This window comes from Purpureocillium takamizusanense, chromosome 1 (assembly GCF_022605165.1).
Source record: "Purpureocillium takamizusanense chromosome 1, complete sequence".
Taxonomy (NCBI): Eukaryota; Fungi; Ascomycota; class Sordariomycetes; order Hypocreales; family Ophiocordycipitaceae; genus Purpureocillium; species Purpureocillium takamizusanense.
The window spans coordinates 5,058,180-5,073,303 of NC_063068.1; the positions used below are offsets into that span (position 1 = coordinate 5,058,180).

General features: G+C 59.1%; 4 protein-coding genes across 4 annotated transcripts; 1 reads left to right on the forward strand and 3 right to left on the reverse strand.

Annotated features, from left to right (window-relative positions):
- Positions 1 to 268: 268 nt before the first annotated feature.
- Positions 269 to 5,666, reverse strand: VPS10 (vacuolar protein sorting/targeting protein PEP1). Its single transcript, XM_047982483.1, has 2 exons — positions 1,503 to 5,666; positions 269 to 1,413 (listed from the first exon to the last, which is right to left on the reverse strand). The coding sequence occupies exons 1-2, from the start codon at positions 5,423 to 5,425 to the stop codon at positions 762 to 764; spliced, it is 4,575 nt and encodes a 1,524-aa protein (XP_047838448.1). The 5' UTR covers positions 5,426 to 5,666; the 3' UTR covers positions 269 to 761.
- Positions 5,667 to 8,846: 3,180 nt separating this feature from the next.
- Positions 8,847 to 11,794, forward strand: JDV02_001544 (uncharacterized protein). Its single transcript, XM_047982484.1, has 2 exons — positions 8,847 to 9,491; positions 9,562 to 11,794. Exons 1-2 carry the CDS (start codon positions 9,183 to 9,185, stop codon positions 10,969 to 10,971), a joined length of 1,719 nt encoding a protein of 572 aa, XP_047838449.1. The 5' UTR covers positions 8,847 to 9,182; the 3' UTR covers positions 10,972 to 11,794.
- A 277-nt stretch (positions 11,795 to 12,071) lies between these two features.
- JDV02_010836 (uncharacterized protein) lies at positions 12,072 to 13,162 on the reverse strand. Its single transcript, XM_047992573.1, has 3 exons — positions 12,919 to 13,162; positions 12,492 to 12,800; positions 12,072 to 12,343 (listed from the first exon to the last, which is right to left on the reverse strand). The coding sequence occupies exons 1-3, from the start codon at positions 12,927 to 12,929 to the stop codon at positions 12,253 to 12,255; spliced, it is 411 nt and encodes a 136-aa protein (XP_047838450.1). The 5' UTR covers positions 12,930 to 13,162; the 3' UTR covers positions 12,072 to 12,252.
- Positions 13,163 to 13,347: 185 nt separating this feature from the next.
- Positions 13,348 to 14,899, reverse strand: PHB2 (Prohibitin-2, subunit of the prohibitin complex (Phb1p-Phb2p)). Its single transcript, XM_047982485.1, has 3 exons — positions 14,492 to 14,899; positions 14,050 to 14,405; positions 13,348 to 13,951 (listed from the first exon to the last, which is right to left on the reverse strand). Exons 1-3 carry the CDS (start codon positions 14,742 to 14,744, stop codon positions 13,625 to 13,627), a joined length of 936 nt encoding a protein of 311 aa, XP_047838451.1. The 5' UTR covers positions 14,745 to 14,899; the 3' UTR covers positions 13,348 to 13,624.
- Between the last annotated feature and the right edge of the window lie 225 nt (positions 14,900 to 15,124).

Below are 15,124 nucleotides of genomic sequence, written 5' to 3' on the forward strand. Positions count from 1 at the left end.
GCGACGTTGCGCGTACTGCTGCCGCCAGAACGCGGTCGCGTTGAACGGCGGGGCGAGCATCGTTTTGTCGAGGGAGAGCGGAGCGCGCAAGGACGGGGTTGGATCGAAGAGAGCGAAAGGGGGGAGGGGGCACAGACACAGACAGACAGGCAGACAGACAGACAGACAGACAGACAGAGGGAGAGGAAACAGAGAAAAGAGGTGAAGAGAGAGGCAAGCACGCGGCCGAGATCATGGACGACACGAGGATTCGGATAGTTTGACATTATATATAGACATATTGCCCATTCGTACCCTTGTCGATTCAGCCAACATCCATCCGAAAAGACTCATTCATTACCAAGGCATACACTCGGGTTACTTTAGTCGGGCGTTGCGAGCGGCGTATGTTACGTTTCTTACACGTAAATCTGGGCCCTCGGAGAGCAAGACTGACTGATGGATGGATAGGCCTGTTTCAATACTTTGACCGAGACATGGCCCTTGCTCCGTCGCTCCTCCGACAGACTGCGCCCGACTAAAGGCCATCATCGCCACCGCCGTCTCACGCACCGTGGTTTCCATGACAGCTTAATAGACTCTTATGTCATCGCTCAACAGTGAGTGATCCGATCCGCATGAGGTCGCGCGCTGGGCCGGCAGTTTGCTAATCCACTCCTCCCTCAAGGACCAACAACATTCAGAAGCTACCAATGCCGGCATCCAACGGGCCTATTTTTTCCTGTTCCTGACATGCTGCGCCTGTAAAAACAATATCGTCATCATATCTCCTCGTCGCTCTCATCGCCCAACAGCTCGCCCTCGACGTCATCGACGACCGCGTAGTCGCCGCGCCCCCGCGCGAAGCTGTCCCGGGTCGTGAACCTCCGTGGGCCGCTCGAGAACCAGCTTGTGTCACGCCCTCCTCCTCCTCCTCCTCCTCTTACTCTGTTATACGATCCGGCTGCCGATCGCCAGAGGCTCGCCGCAATCAGCGGCAGCGCCGCCGCCACCGCCGCCACCGCCGACACGGCGATGACGGGATACTTGACCCACGGTCGGTCGCTGTCAAACGTCGAAGACTGGTCGCCGAGCCGTATCTGTCCAAACTTGCCATCCCAGTTACGGTACACCCACCAGCCCACGGCCCCGGCCAGGGCAAACGGCACCACCACGGCAAAGAAGATGGCCACCCCAGACGTGCGGTGCTTCTTCTCAAACTCATCCTCGTAGCCCTCGCAGGGGTGCTCCGTCGACGTCTTGTCGAGCTCGTTGCCGCCCTGGCACGTCGACAATGGCACCCTGCGGTAGCCCGTCGGCTCGAACCATGACGTTTCGTTGGGGTGCTTGGTGCACCACTCCTTGCCTGACATGGGCTCCAGACCTCTCACCAGCTTGCACTGCCCGTGGTTGTCAAGTTCATAGTTGTACGCACTGCGCATTCGTCAGTCATCAGTCAACCTTCGATGTGGGGGGCGGGGGCGGGGGCAAGGCCGCGTGCAGGCGGAAAATGCAGTACTCACCATTCGTAGTCTCGGCGGCTGCATTGGCAGTCTTTGTGGTCGTACAGCCGCTGGATGCTCTGCTCATTGTAGCACTTGCGATCCGCCTTCTTGCGCAGGTATCTCGCCACATGTCCGAAGAGACAGTCGTCGTCCTGGAGCGGGTGCTTAGGCGACCAGAGATAGTAGTCCGAGCCGGCCTCCGAGTCCTTCTTGAACTCGCACGCCTTGTTGGCTAGACCCGTGAAATCGAGGTTCACCGAGAAAGTCTTTCCACTGCCCGACTTGCACCACACGAGGAAGTTGCGCGAGGTGCCCGAGTCCAGAGTCGAGATGTCCAGGATCGTCACCTCTTCGTCTGTAAACGCGTAATCCTTCCATGTCTTGCCTTCGTCGAGCGAGTACGACACAATCTTGGTTTTGGCAGGACTGGCATGGGTTGCCCTTTGAGCCAGGACAATGATGGAGCCTTGGTCGCCATATCGCCATGTCCAGTGGCCCTTCTTGACGCTCGTCCACGAGACGCCCCCATCCCTCGACATGAAGGTGTCCGCATCCTTGATGTCGCTCAGGCTCGAGCCCACATTACCAATGCCGAACAAGAGCCCAATGGCCGTGGCCGCCGAAAACGTCCGGCGCTTGTCCTCTCGCTCCGTGTAGTGGTGGAGATGCAACGCACAGGAACTGTCTCCCTTGGAGCTGCTGCACGAGTATGACTTCCCATCCGCATCCTTGCCTGGCGGCGCCAGGTAGCCCCATTCCGAGCCATCGTTGTGCGAAATCTTGGTCTGGAGCGTCTTCGTCTTCTCCTTTTTATCCGTGTTGGTGACAACGTTGATCAACGTGACGCCCTCGAGGCCCGATATCTTCTCAAAGTCGACATACGTATCCTCATTGCAGTTGACATTGGCGGCGCTGAGGACGTAGCTGGTGCCGTCCGAGTTGCTCTTGATGATGGACCCGTACTGACGGTCCGGCCCACCTTCGGTTCGGACAAACAGGTTGATGGCATGCGTTGAACTGTCGAGCAGCGTGTACTCGTTCTGATGGCCCTCCCGGAAGTTGTGCGGATAGTGGGCTCTGGGGTATGTCTTGCCGTCAAGGCTGGCGAGGGGATACAGGCTGTCCGACTTGTCATCCTTGCCGGCCAGCACGATGAACTCGCTCATGGTTGCAAAGTTGATGACCTCGCCTTTGTGCGTAGTCTTGTCTTCCTCGAAGAAGTCGTCGCTGGAAACAATCGTCATCGGCCCTTCGTTCTTCTCCTCCTTGCGCACGAGGCAAACAATCTGTTTCAGCTCGCGAAACTTGTACGCTGAATGCCCTGTAAACTCGCACTTCTCCGCGTACCGCCGAAGGGTTCTCCAATTGTCGCCGCGGTCCGTCGAAATGGATGCCTCCTTGAAGCACGTCTTGTCCTTGCCCACCTCCTCGCACTTCTTGCCCACCCAAATCAGCCAATCCTTCTTGTCCGGATGGAAACTGAGGGGAAACTCGGAATGATCCGGTATCGTGGGCGCCCTGAATTTGTGGAAGCTTTCTCCGCGATCGACGGTATACAGCACGTTATGGCCGGGGGTCGTGAAGTAGACCACGTCTTTGAAGTACAGGTGTGGATAGATGCCCTTAACGTCTTCGTCCTTCAGGATGCGAGTAAACTTTTTGCCATGGTCATGAGAGATCCACAGCTTGGGCTCAGTCTTCATCATGCCATCGCCGACATGCTCGACGGGCCTGACGATGAGTGTCTCATCAGTCGAAGAACTCGACTCGCCCCTCTCCAAGTAGATTTTTTGAAAGTCTTTGAGCCTGTTGTCGAATTCGACCTTGGTGCTTGAAACCTTGTCGGTCGTCGGAGGTAGAGGTTTGGATCCGCCCTCGGAGCATTTCCTTTCCACGGTGTCGTCCTTTTGCTTTCCACTCGGCCTGTTGCACGTGTTTCCAGGTATGAGCCGCCAACCGCTGGAGCCCTGGAACGTTCCGTCGGGATTGTCCTTGCACGCACCTTCAGGCCTGGGGATGGGCCCGATTTGCTTGCACGTCTTGCCGTCTTCGTCTCTCTGGAAATTGTAATCGCACTCAAAGTCGGCATCGGAGCATTCACACTTCTCGCTCTTCGCAACAGGGTCCTTGAATTCGTTCTTGACGAAGCAGTCAGCGGTCTTCTTGCGGCGGCGATACGTCTGCTTGTGACCCATGATGCAAGTGGGTTTTCCGTCGCCATCCACCCGCGCGTGCCAGTCCTCCATGTCCCCGTCACCACAGGTGCGTTCGTGGAGCCCGTCGAAGTTGATGGCAACCATGTGGTAAGTCCTCTTCTTCTCGCCCAACAATATGAACTTGAGGCTCGTTGAGTCTTGGGTCGTCGTCAACAGGTCGGGCTTGAAAGTGAGATCGTTGGGCAAGGCAACCTGTTTCCAGTTCTCGCCGTGGTCCAGAGAATACGAAAACTCCTTGACATCCTCCTTACTCGAGTCCTTGACAGCAACAAGTACGGAGCCAGAATCGCCGAATTCGTACTTGTGGGGGCCATCGAGGGCCTTCTTCCAGGTCAAGCCGGCATTGTCCGAGACGAAAAGGTTGGCGTCGAGGAACTTGCCCAGAGAGTCTCCCGTATTGCCATTGCCCATGACCAGGCCTGGGGCGGGGCTCGAGAAGACGCGCCCAACATTGTCAAGCTCCGTGACGGAGTGAAGATGCAAGCGGGCATCGCCGGCCTTGATTTTGTGGAAGGTCCTGCCATCGTCAAAGGTGATTTGAGAAACGATGACCTTTTCCTTGGCTCTTCCCTTCTTCTGGACTTCGGCGCCGTTTTCAACAGTATTGACCAGGAACACGCCCTGGATGCCAGAAATCTTCTCGAAGTCGACGTGACCCTTGCGATTGCGGTTCGTGTATGGGATGTTCTCGGTGAAGTAAGTGCCGTTGGAGTTGCTGGTGAAGAGGACACCCATCGGGTTGGACGGGTGCGAAGTCATTACGTCGATCTGGATGCTGTAGTTTGTTCCTTCGAGCACCGTGTAAGCCTCTTGATTGATGCGATGGGAGTGATCGTGGCTTTCGTCCTTGGGGAACATGGCGCGGTGCCACCTGAGAGTGTCGTCGGTAACGAAGAGCGCCATCTCGTCGGTTCGCGCCGCGGACGTGGCGACCATGAGGTACTTCTTCACGACCGCCACGTTGAGGACGCCGGGGACACCTTTGTTCGTGTCGACATTGGGTTCGAATTCGTCGAATTGGTTCTTGGCGCCATCCTTGGCAGCGAAGAAGGAATCCGAGACGAGCAGCCGCTGGTCGGTTTTGTAAAAGGACAGGCGGTCCCTGACGACGCAGAGGATGCGCGACTTGTCAAGGTCGGCATCGCCCGTTGTGAATTCCCTGGACGACTTGGTCCACCAGCACCCGGCGGTGAAGGGGCGCAGTACCTTGGTGGTCTTGAAGCCATCGATGGTGTACATGGCCCGCTCCTCGCAGAAGATGTCCTCGCAGTTCATGGCATTGAATATTATACGGTTCGGGTCTCCGGCGTGGAAGACGAGGGTCTCGGGCTGGAACTTGCTGGGGAGGGCGCCGGTCTGAAACTTGGTCCAGGTCTCGCCCCGATCCTCGGTCTTGAAGTGCGTCTCGCTGGCGGTCATGATGAAGGCCGTCTTGGGGTCGAATTGATGCATGACGAGGAAGAGCGACTTGCCCTCGGGCACAGCAGTGACGCGCTCCCACTTGACGCCGGCATCTTTGGATCGGTAGACGTTGCCCTCCTCGACGTCATGGAATACGACGGAGTCGCTGTCCTCAAAGTAGCTCAGGTAGAGGGGCGGGTGGTCAAAGGTGTTGACGGTCATGTCGGGGGCATCCTTGGCGAGGGCCAGCGCCGCCCACAGGATGGAGACTGCGAGCAGAAGGCGCCATGCCGCTGCCGGCGATGCCATGGCTCGTGGCCTCATGGTTGGCGGGCGGTGGTGGCGATGCCGGCAGCTATCATGAAGAAGAGCTCTTGTCGCGCAACCAACGGGAGCCAACGTGAGGTGCGATACTAGAGAGGTTGCTCGTGCTCGTGTAGCAGAACAAGAGAGTAGCGGCGTGTCGACGTGGGTGCAATGTCGGGCCTGCCCGCGTGGGATGGGGATGGTGGGAGTCGAGGACGCGAGCGTCGTGGAGTGGAGGAATCGGCGACGTTTGAGCTTGAGCAGCAGCCAGACGCGGGAAACGCAACGTCAGCCTGTCTGTCTGTCGTGTCGGCCTTGCGGCTGAAAAGAGGGCCGCCCGCAAGCGGGTTCCGGGGGCCACGTCAAGCAGTTTTGGCGCACGCCATAGGCCAACCAGAGCTGCCAAGGGTGGCACCTCAGTGGTCGGGTACCCAAGCTGGACGGACGTCTCTGTACCTTGTTAGTTGGTAGCTTTTGCCTGCTCTCCAGGGCTGCATTGCATGCACGGGCGCATTGGAGCGCTGCCTCGGTCGCAGCGGCTGCTCGGTGCCTGTGCTCCAGGCAGCGGGAGGGCTGGAATTGCCTGCTACAGTACTATAAGGCCGCCATGGACACCACCCAGACAACCTAACGCCTGTCCGGCCGATGGAAGACCTTCGTGTCTGCCATGCCGCGTTTCCGTGCCTACTAGGCAATGGATGATTAGTAGCAACCGGGACCCTGTAATCCGAAAGCCCTGGATGCGATTCATCGTGTTGCTGCAGTGGGTGGGCGCGATACAAAGGCGCCTCGACAGTCTCGCACGCGCTATGTGCGTAATTCGAGCTTGCACAAGCAACACATACGTACTACAAATACTTCAATTGTAACTACCTCAGGCGGCGTTTCACAGCGGCCGCGGTATCCGTCAAAGATGACGCAGGGTTCCGGGGGGGGGGGGGCCGCCCCAACGTGCTGGACCCCCATCAAGCACTCTCTCTGTCTGTTGTGACACGGCAAAGGCGCATCGCGCGCGTGTGCCTCAGACAAGCCAGTAGCAAGATCCCCATCTCTCACATAGGAGATACACAAGTACTGTAGCACGAGGTAGTGGGCAAAGGGACATCAAGCCTCGGCGTCTCCTTGCTTAAAACGTGAGGGTCAACGACTTGTGGTGTCTGCGGCGAGGACTCGGGATCGCCAGTGACGCCCAGATAACATGCATGGCATTGCCGGTCTAACAAGCAATTGCCTTTCACGTCCAACTCCCAGGTTGCGAGACGATCAGCCGCGGACGAACGCCAGTCAAGCCACAAAGGCGGGAGGCCGTCTGTAAAGGAACGCACGCAGCAGACATTGTTCGCAGGCGCAGTGATCCCGCGCCCGTATCCAGGATGCTCCTTGAAACGTCACGGAGTTGGTCAGCAGTAACAAGGCCCCCGTTTGCTCGCCTGGGGTCTGGCTGGGCCCATCGTGGAGCTCAGCTGGTGGAGGGATGCCGGGCAGGTTGCCTGTGGTGTCCCCTTGTTCGCATTGCAGTCGGTCGGCCCCCCGTCAGTAGAAGTCCGCCGTTACGTGCTGCGCAAGTTTAGGTTTCCATGCGCTGCTCGCTCATTCAACATCATCCTCAAGCCGGCCTCACATTACGTCAGATATTCGAACGGGCTACCTGTACGTACTGCTCGGGTCTGCACGAGGACAATGAATACGTAGCGTCCTTGACTGGAATGCCATTGTCCTGGGGACTCAGCCGGAAAGGCGCCCGGGCACAACGGCCGATCTGGCCAAGTGAGTCTCTTGTCTCGAGATGGGCGTCCTGGGGCAGCGAACGCACGGCAGGGGCGCTCACTGCAGGGGCCGACAAGGGGGGGGGTCGGCGGCTGGTCGGTGCTTGCTCGTGCTGGTGCTGCCGGCGGGAATGACGCCTCGCTGTTGGAAGGAACTAGCTCTGAGACAAAAGATGGCGCTATGATTTGCACTGGAAAGAAAATAGCATCTTGAACCGCAAAGCTCTTGCTTGGCCTTGCTGTGTGCATCATCCCTCGCGCGACTAAACAGGTTCGCGAGGGCGGTACCTTGCATAGTCGGGCATGCATGTAGAGCCCGCGATGCAGCGGGTGGAGAACGACGCGTGCACGTGGGGACGCGAGGTATGCGCCTAGCGTATCAGGGGTGTCGAACACGCAAGCGTCTACGGAGTACTGCTGACGCCGCCTGCGCCCCTGGCAACGTCAGGTACGCGCCGAATAAACCCTGCCCGAAAAAAGCGCCCGTCATTGATGCCTCTTTTTCACTCTCTTCCGTCCTGCCTCCCCCAGCCCCGAGGGCTGCCCGCATCGCATCGCATCGCATCGCATCACATCACATGGCATCACATAGCATCACATCTTGGCAGCAACATGTTCTCGCCCGTGCAACGTCGTACGTACGCGTACCGAACCGACGTCCCAAGCACGCGCATATCAGCACGCGTAGTACAGCGACTACTTTATTAGCACAGCGCGATCCCATGGAAGCTTCGGTTCCGGCGCCCGGGGCCAGGGCATACTGTAATATCCGATGCCAGGCAGGGTACTAGGCACCAACGCGAGGTGTTGCTGAGCAGAGAAAGCAATCAACCAATTCTCATCCCTCCCATTCCACGTTGGAACCCTCGTGTCTTCCCCTGGCTTTCGCACACCAATAACCCCCTTTTTGCTCCGCCCACGAGACGCTGCGCAGTACCGACTGACTGCGCACATTCATGCGCAACTGTGAAGTAGCTTATTACGTAGGTACCTCCTCGCCAAGGCCAGCACTTCTACAAAGTACAGTATACACGGGCGCTTTCTTCGTCGTGCCTGTGGTCGTGCCCGCCGTCAAGACCCCTGGCGCGTATCCCTTTCATTTCAAGGACTGGAAGAGGACGCCCGCGGCCCACGACGCCGCCAAACCCAGGGCCGGCTCCAAGGGGGGGTGTGCGCGCCGTGCCGTATAACCCGTACAAGTCACACGCACAGTTTCGTGAAGCATATCAAGTGAATGCACACTTTAGTATTGGACCTGCTGCAAGACGCAGCGCCCTATGTATTGCTTCGGTTCGGAGCTGGTTTAACGGATGGATGGATGCCGCCACGGCCCGCCGCAGCAGCTACCAGCTGCCTGGACTTGGGCTGAGCTTCACAAATAACAACCTACATCCTCGCAAACGCGTCCCTGCCCATCTCATGCTAGCACTACCAAGGTAACTCACATTAGGCGGAAGTAGTGGCCGCCCCAGGATAGCAGCCTGTTCCCCCGTGTTGTAAGGTAGCAGGTACTGCACCGTGCCTAGAGGTACCTTGGGCAGGCACTTCCATTCGCGAGGTCCCCTGACTTGCGCGCTGTTCATTGCCGCCCCCGGTCTGCCAAACGCAACCACCCCCATCGCGCCGCCGCCGCCGCCGCCTCCTCCTCCTCCTCCTTGGTCCTTGGTCTAATACTCGCACCCCATCCCATATGCTGCTCCCTCCTTTTTCTCTTCTTCACATCGTCGTCGCTCCCTCTTCTGTCTAAACTTCTGTTCTACGTCTCCCTCCTTTGGTCCTCTGCCCCCTGCGCTTCCCCGGGCCAAGACGCCGCCGCTGCACGCTCGCACGCACACAAACACACGTCAGAGCGTCTATCGTTTGCGCGCGTCGTCGCCCCGCGATACTATAACAAACAAGCCCCCCCGCGGCACAGACCAAGGAAAAAAACAAACCGCCGCATCCACCTCCACGAAGCCGTCGTCGCTCTCCCACTGCTACCCAGCGTCGCGTCTCTGCTCGCTCTCGCCATGGCCGCCGCCGCAACCTACAAGCAGTTCCTTGCCAGCCCTAGCTCCTCGCTGCTGGCAGACAAGGCGACCCTGCACTATGTTCCCACCACCACCACATTGTCTGGCGCGACCGAAATTATCAAGCACCTAAACTCGCTCCAGAAGCAGGTCAAGAAGAAGAAGGAGGAGATTCTCAATGTCGTGGACGGTGGGAACCTCATCGCCGTCGAGACAGACACGGGTCTGGAGTTCCAGACAAGCGGCGGAACCTACCTCCCGGGCCTCGACGACAACTTCCTCACCGATCGTGTCGCCTATCTGCCCATTGTACGTCCCATTTTCGTGTCTTCCTGCACGCAGTCTGTTTCGGTTGCGTACTGACCACCCGACGTCGCAGATCCACATCGTAACCTTTGACAACGACGGCAAGATCGCACAGATTCGCCAGCAGTGGGACCAGGGCGCCCTCCTGAAGCAGGTTGAGATCATTGGCAAGATGGGTCGCAACTGGCCCATCAAGGATAGCAGGGAGCAAATTGCCATGATCCAATCGTGCCTGAAAGCATCTGGCAAGGCCATGGCTTCCGCCTCCCAGGACCACAATGACGTCGTCATTCGCACTCGCGGCAACTCCAACAACGCTCTTCGAGACCCCCATGCCTCGCTGCAGCTCTTCGGCAACCGGGAGGAGCTCGAGGCCGTCGAGGCCGCCGCCGTCGTGTCGCCTTATGCGGGCAACCGTCCCCGGCAGCGCGGCTTCGCTGAAATCTTGGGCGACGAGCCTCACGCTGACGAGGAGGAGCACCGTCAGCGATCCGTGTCCCCCACCAAGGTTGGCGGGGGCAAGAATTTCCAGCCCATGAGAATCTTTGAGGGCCAGGAGCATCGTGAGGAGGAGGAGGAGACGCCCAAGAACAAGGGCAGCACCTTCATCCGACCCAACCCTCGCAAGTACGAGCACTTTGACTTTGCCGACGGGTCCGACCCGCAGGACCACCCGGAACGCGGCGTGTCGCAAGACGAGCGGCCCAGGTCCAAGCACGACAGCCAGTGGTCCTTCGACGACTTTGTCACCCCCCACAAGCCCAAGCCCACCAAGACGTACCGCCACCAGGATGAACGCCACTGGGACACGGAGGCCAAGGACGACGACGAGGCGGGAAAGCCGGCGGGCAAGGGCCGCCGGGACGCCGAGACGCACTTTGAGCTCCAGGACGACGGCGAGCGCCTGCCGCACCAGAACCGCCCCGGCACCAGGCCTCGCGGCGCCATGCACAACGAGGGACTCGGCCTGTACAAGAACAAGCTCTTCGATCAGGAGGCGGCCACCCCGGGGCCCAAGCGCGCCTTGGGCAACATCACCAATCTCAAAGATCGCACCAAGGACTTTGATGCCCACTTCGCCATGACGGATGACTCGCCGGCGCCGGAGCCTCAGCGGTCCCAGAACGTCCCCGAGGCCCGCATGAAGGCGGTGAAGATGATGGACGCCAACTGGGCCGCCTACGACCAGTCGCCCACCTCGCAGAAGGAGAACCAGCCCCGGGCCAAGACGCAGGAGAACACCAAGATTCACATTGCCGGCGATGGCATGGGTGGCAAGAAGGGCACCGACCGAGACTGGCTCTACGGCGGTGCCACCGAGGAGAAGGAGCGCATCCACATCGCGGGCGACGGCATGGGCGGCAAGAAGGGCACCGACCGGAACTGGCTCTACGGCGGCGACGCCGAGGAAGAGGTCCCCAAGCCCGCACCCTCGCGGAAAGGCAACGCAGCGGCCTCGCAGAAGAGCTTCTGGGACTTTTAGGACGGACTCGCCAAGCTGGCAAAAATCGGATCCAGGGCAGCTCCCTCTGCGGAGTGCGCTGCCATTGACGACTACACGCCTACACGCGGCTCATGACTCATGAAAGAGAGCCCCCCCACCGTTTTTCTATTTGATTCACCGTCTGTTGTTCTTTCTCTTTATGGTTGCATCGATATCACATCACGTCAGTCTCGCTTTCCAGCCGTTGGACACTGCGCGAAGACAAAAGAGACACGACGCGAGTTTGTTTCCGCTGCCAGAATCGTGGATGGGATGGGCAAGATGTACATGTGCTCTCCCGCTGCTGTTGTCGACCAGCATTTGTATGTATTCTCTTGTATGTCGCAGTTGCCAGAGGGAGGAGAAATCAAAGAAATTGTGTACTCTTCCTTTCGTGTCGAGTGCCCGGGCAATAAGAATATAACGAATAGAGCACTCTCTCTGTCTAACACGCGGGGGCGGCAGCAAAGAGGCGAGGAGGCAGCTATGCTGGGTGGGTAGAACGTAGGTACTGAGGAAAGGGGGTGGAAACGTGGGCGTCTGGCGGGTTTGGGGGGCAGCTCGGGGTGACCTTTGCGTTAGTAGGTATCGTGTATGTTCAGGATGTCAGACGGTGCCCGGCTCCATTATTACTCGAGCGAGCGAGCACCCGCGGTAGATATAAAGCGGTTTTATAAAGCGGTTTTATAGGTACACATCACCGTGGGCGGCACTCTCTCCCAAGTCTGTCCAGAGATCCAGGGAAGTACTAACGCGTGCTGGCTGCTGTTGCCGCTGCTGGAACCTGACTGGGCACCTGACGGCGGCAGCACAGAGGAGGGAGAACGTGAATTGATTAGGGAACAAGTACATTGGCGCACGCGCGTACCATGGGATGCAAAGCTGCGGGACACGCAGCGGGAAGCGTCGTCGATCACGACAGCGCACGCTTCCCCCCTCCAAGGAGAAGATTATTATCCCGGGCGTCTAATAGACAGGAAAGAGTTCCCGCGGCCTATGCAGGTAGCAAAGCAGAGATGCCGCCGCTGCCTCTGCGTATCGCCCATCGCCCATCGCCAACAAGCTATCCTTCTCCGTTCGCCCCGTGCCCGTACTCCCCACGTCGTCGTCGCCGTCGCGAGCAGCAGCCTCCATCCCCCCGCCCTTGTTCTGTTGTTGGCTCGCAAACGCCCCCGGCTCGCCCCTTCCCTTTCCCCCGAATGATTCCGCTCTCGCTGTGGTTCGTTTCGTTTCGTTTCGGCTGTTTGTTCGTTTGTCTGTCCGTTCCCCTCGCTCGCCCGCTTAGCAGCGTCTCCCGCCGCGGAGCGCGAGCACCAGGTGCAGCGTGTCGCCTGCCGAGAGGTTGTACTCGGCCGCGGTCTTATCGTCGGTCCTGTATCCCCCCCTCTCGTCAGCGATGCACGCTTCTTGTCCCCTTCCCCCCTTCCTCGTTTTTTCCTTTCTGTCGTTCGTGGGAGTATGAGGAGAAGAATGGAGGGAGATGTGCCTCAGAAGGGAGAGAGTGGGAGGAAGAGACGCACATTTGCTTGCCGCCGTGGATGAGGCGCTGCTGCACGGGCGGGATGCCTTCCTTCTCCTCCACCTTTTCCTTGATCTGCGAGACCTGCGAGTCGTACGCACGCGCGCGCTCAGTCAGCCCAAAGCTCATAAAACCGCAACCGGTAAAGTCTTTAATTTCCCGGTTGCTTTCTTCCTGTCCCTTGCGGAGAGAACAGATAGCGCAGCGCGTTCGTCCGGGGTCGAAGAAACAAAAAGAGAAGAGAGAGAAAAGCACCTTGTAGTCCATCTCGATGTCGAGCTCAATCTCCTTGCCCGTCAACGTTCGCACCCTGCAGAGGGGGGGGGGAGGTTAGTGCACGCCAGCTTTTGCAGGTTCCTGCGAGGAAGGATAGAGATGGAGGGGGAGGTAGTAGGTAGAAGCGCAGACGAGGGGCGTCGCGCACGTACTTGATCAACATGTTGGCGGTTTGTGAGGACAGCGATGACGGTGGTGCTGGTGCTGGTGCTGGTGCTGGTGCTGGTGCAAGTGGCGGTGGTGGTAGTAAGTAAGAATCGCAGGTGCGGCAAGGCTGAGCTGGTTTGCAGAGGCAGACGAGGAGCAGGAGGGATGAGGAGGGGTGGTGGTGGTGGTGGTGGTGGGCAGCTTAGCTGTTGGCGGCGAGGCTGATGATGACGGAGCGAGAGAGGTCCATGGCAGGCGGGCGGCAGTGGCGGTTGGTGGGGTGGGTGGATAATGCCGTTTTTATAGGTACTTCTTAGGCAGGCAGTTACTTCGTAGCAGTGGCAGTCACTTGATGGGCACCGCCATCCTCTTACCCAGGGCGCATGGAAACGAGCAATATAATTGACATTTCAAAGTGCTACAGTTATAACCGGGCGTTCTTTACTCATGGGGCCGCGCAAAGTGGCTCGCTGGCCGTGAATAGTGAGCATTTTTCCGGGCCTCGCGGTTGTTCGCCTCGAACCTGCTCCCACGCCTTCCCCTCTGCCGCGTGCGTGACATCGTCGTCGGTAAGGCACATCACGTTCGCCGCCTTTGCTGGAGCAAGAGTACATTCCTACCGCGATTCCTATCATATAGTACAACGCCCTGCCCCGTGTTTACGCAGTGGAGAGCTTTCCCATCGTCCTCGTCCTTATCCTCGCCCTCCGCCTACTGCTTCTTCTCCGCCGTCGTCTCAAATACATTGAGGCCCAGGCCCTCAGCGTCCAGCATCAGCCTGTTCTTGGAGCCTGCCTCCTGCAGCTGCTGCGCAATCAGTCGCGCGTTCTCAATCTTCTTGAGCTCCAGGTAGGCCTTGTTCTTCTTGATGGCCTCGCCCACCAGCTCGGCCGACCGCGCCTCACCCTGCGCCTTGACCACCATGGCCTGCTTCTCCTGCCTCGCCTTGTCCACGACGAACGCCGCCCGCTGGGCCTCCTGCTGCGCCACCTGCTTGGCCTCGACCGCCGCCGTGAACTCTGGGGAGAAGGCAAGGTGCTAGCTAGTTGTCAGCCGCCAAGTCCTTGCCACCTGAAGCTTTCCCTCCTTTGCAACACTGGGATGGGAGAAGAAAGACGGGGCACGAGGAGACTCACCGTCAGAGACACATCGTCCAGCAAAATGTTGAACCGCGCCGCTCGGCGGGACAGGTTCTCGCGCACCAGCCTCGCCACGTTCTCACGCTGCGTGATGAGCTGGCTGGCGTTGAACTGCGCCACCACGCTCTTGAGCACCTCGTTGACAATGGACGGCAGCACGCGCTCATCGTAGTCGGCGCCGAGCGTCCGGTAGATCTGCGGCAGAGCGTCGACCTGCGGCCGCGAGAGCACACGGCAGGTGATGTTGACCATCTGCAGGTCCTTGGTGCCCGTCAGGGACGCCACGTTGCGCGGCTTCGCTCGCACGTCGTACACAATCGGCGTCTCGAACCAGGGGATGTTGATGTGCGTTCCTAGATGGATGTCTCTGTCAGCTCTGTGCACACCACCGGCCAGCACGCGGCGAGCACGCTGCCCTCTCTTTTTCCCCTTGGCTTACCTTCGCTGTAAATCTCCTTGCTCACGCCGCTTATCCTCCGGTACTTGATAGCCCGATGACCACCGTCGACGTTGAAGAGCGAGTTGGACAGCAGAAGCGCGCCGCCGGCGAGCAGCGCGCCACCGATTGCGGCGCTGCCTATTCCCCTCGGCATCTGGGGGCCACCGCCCCGGCCGCCGGGGTATCCGCCTCGCGACTGCATCTGGCGCAGGCGCCGCATCGCCTCCTCCTGCCAGTTGTTCTGGCCCGACATGGTTGACGCGTTGAAAGGATGCCCGGATGTTTCCGGGGATGCCGAGGCTAGGAGTGGTCGGGGGTTGATTCGTGGCCGCGCGGGTGGTGAAGTGAGCTGCAGGTCCAAGAGGAGGAGGCGCTGACGGAAGGGTCAGGTCGTTGGTCGATTGGAGCTCTCGAGGTTGACTGACGAGGCAGCTCTGCTGACTGATCCGAAATTTTGGCGGCGCTAGCTCCTCATGACCGGCTGACTTGCCCAGGTCTCGGGTCCCCTCAAGCCAGCCTACCCTGTACCTGTTAGAATTGCCAGCCTACAATTTAGGCTCAGTGTTGTCAGTGCTCAACGTCTCATCAATGATGTTTGCTGCTAGCCTGCACTCGAGATGGTTGCAGCATGTG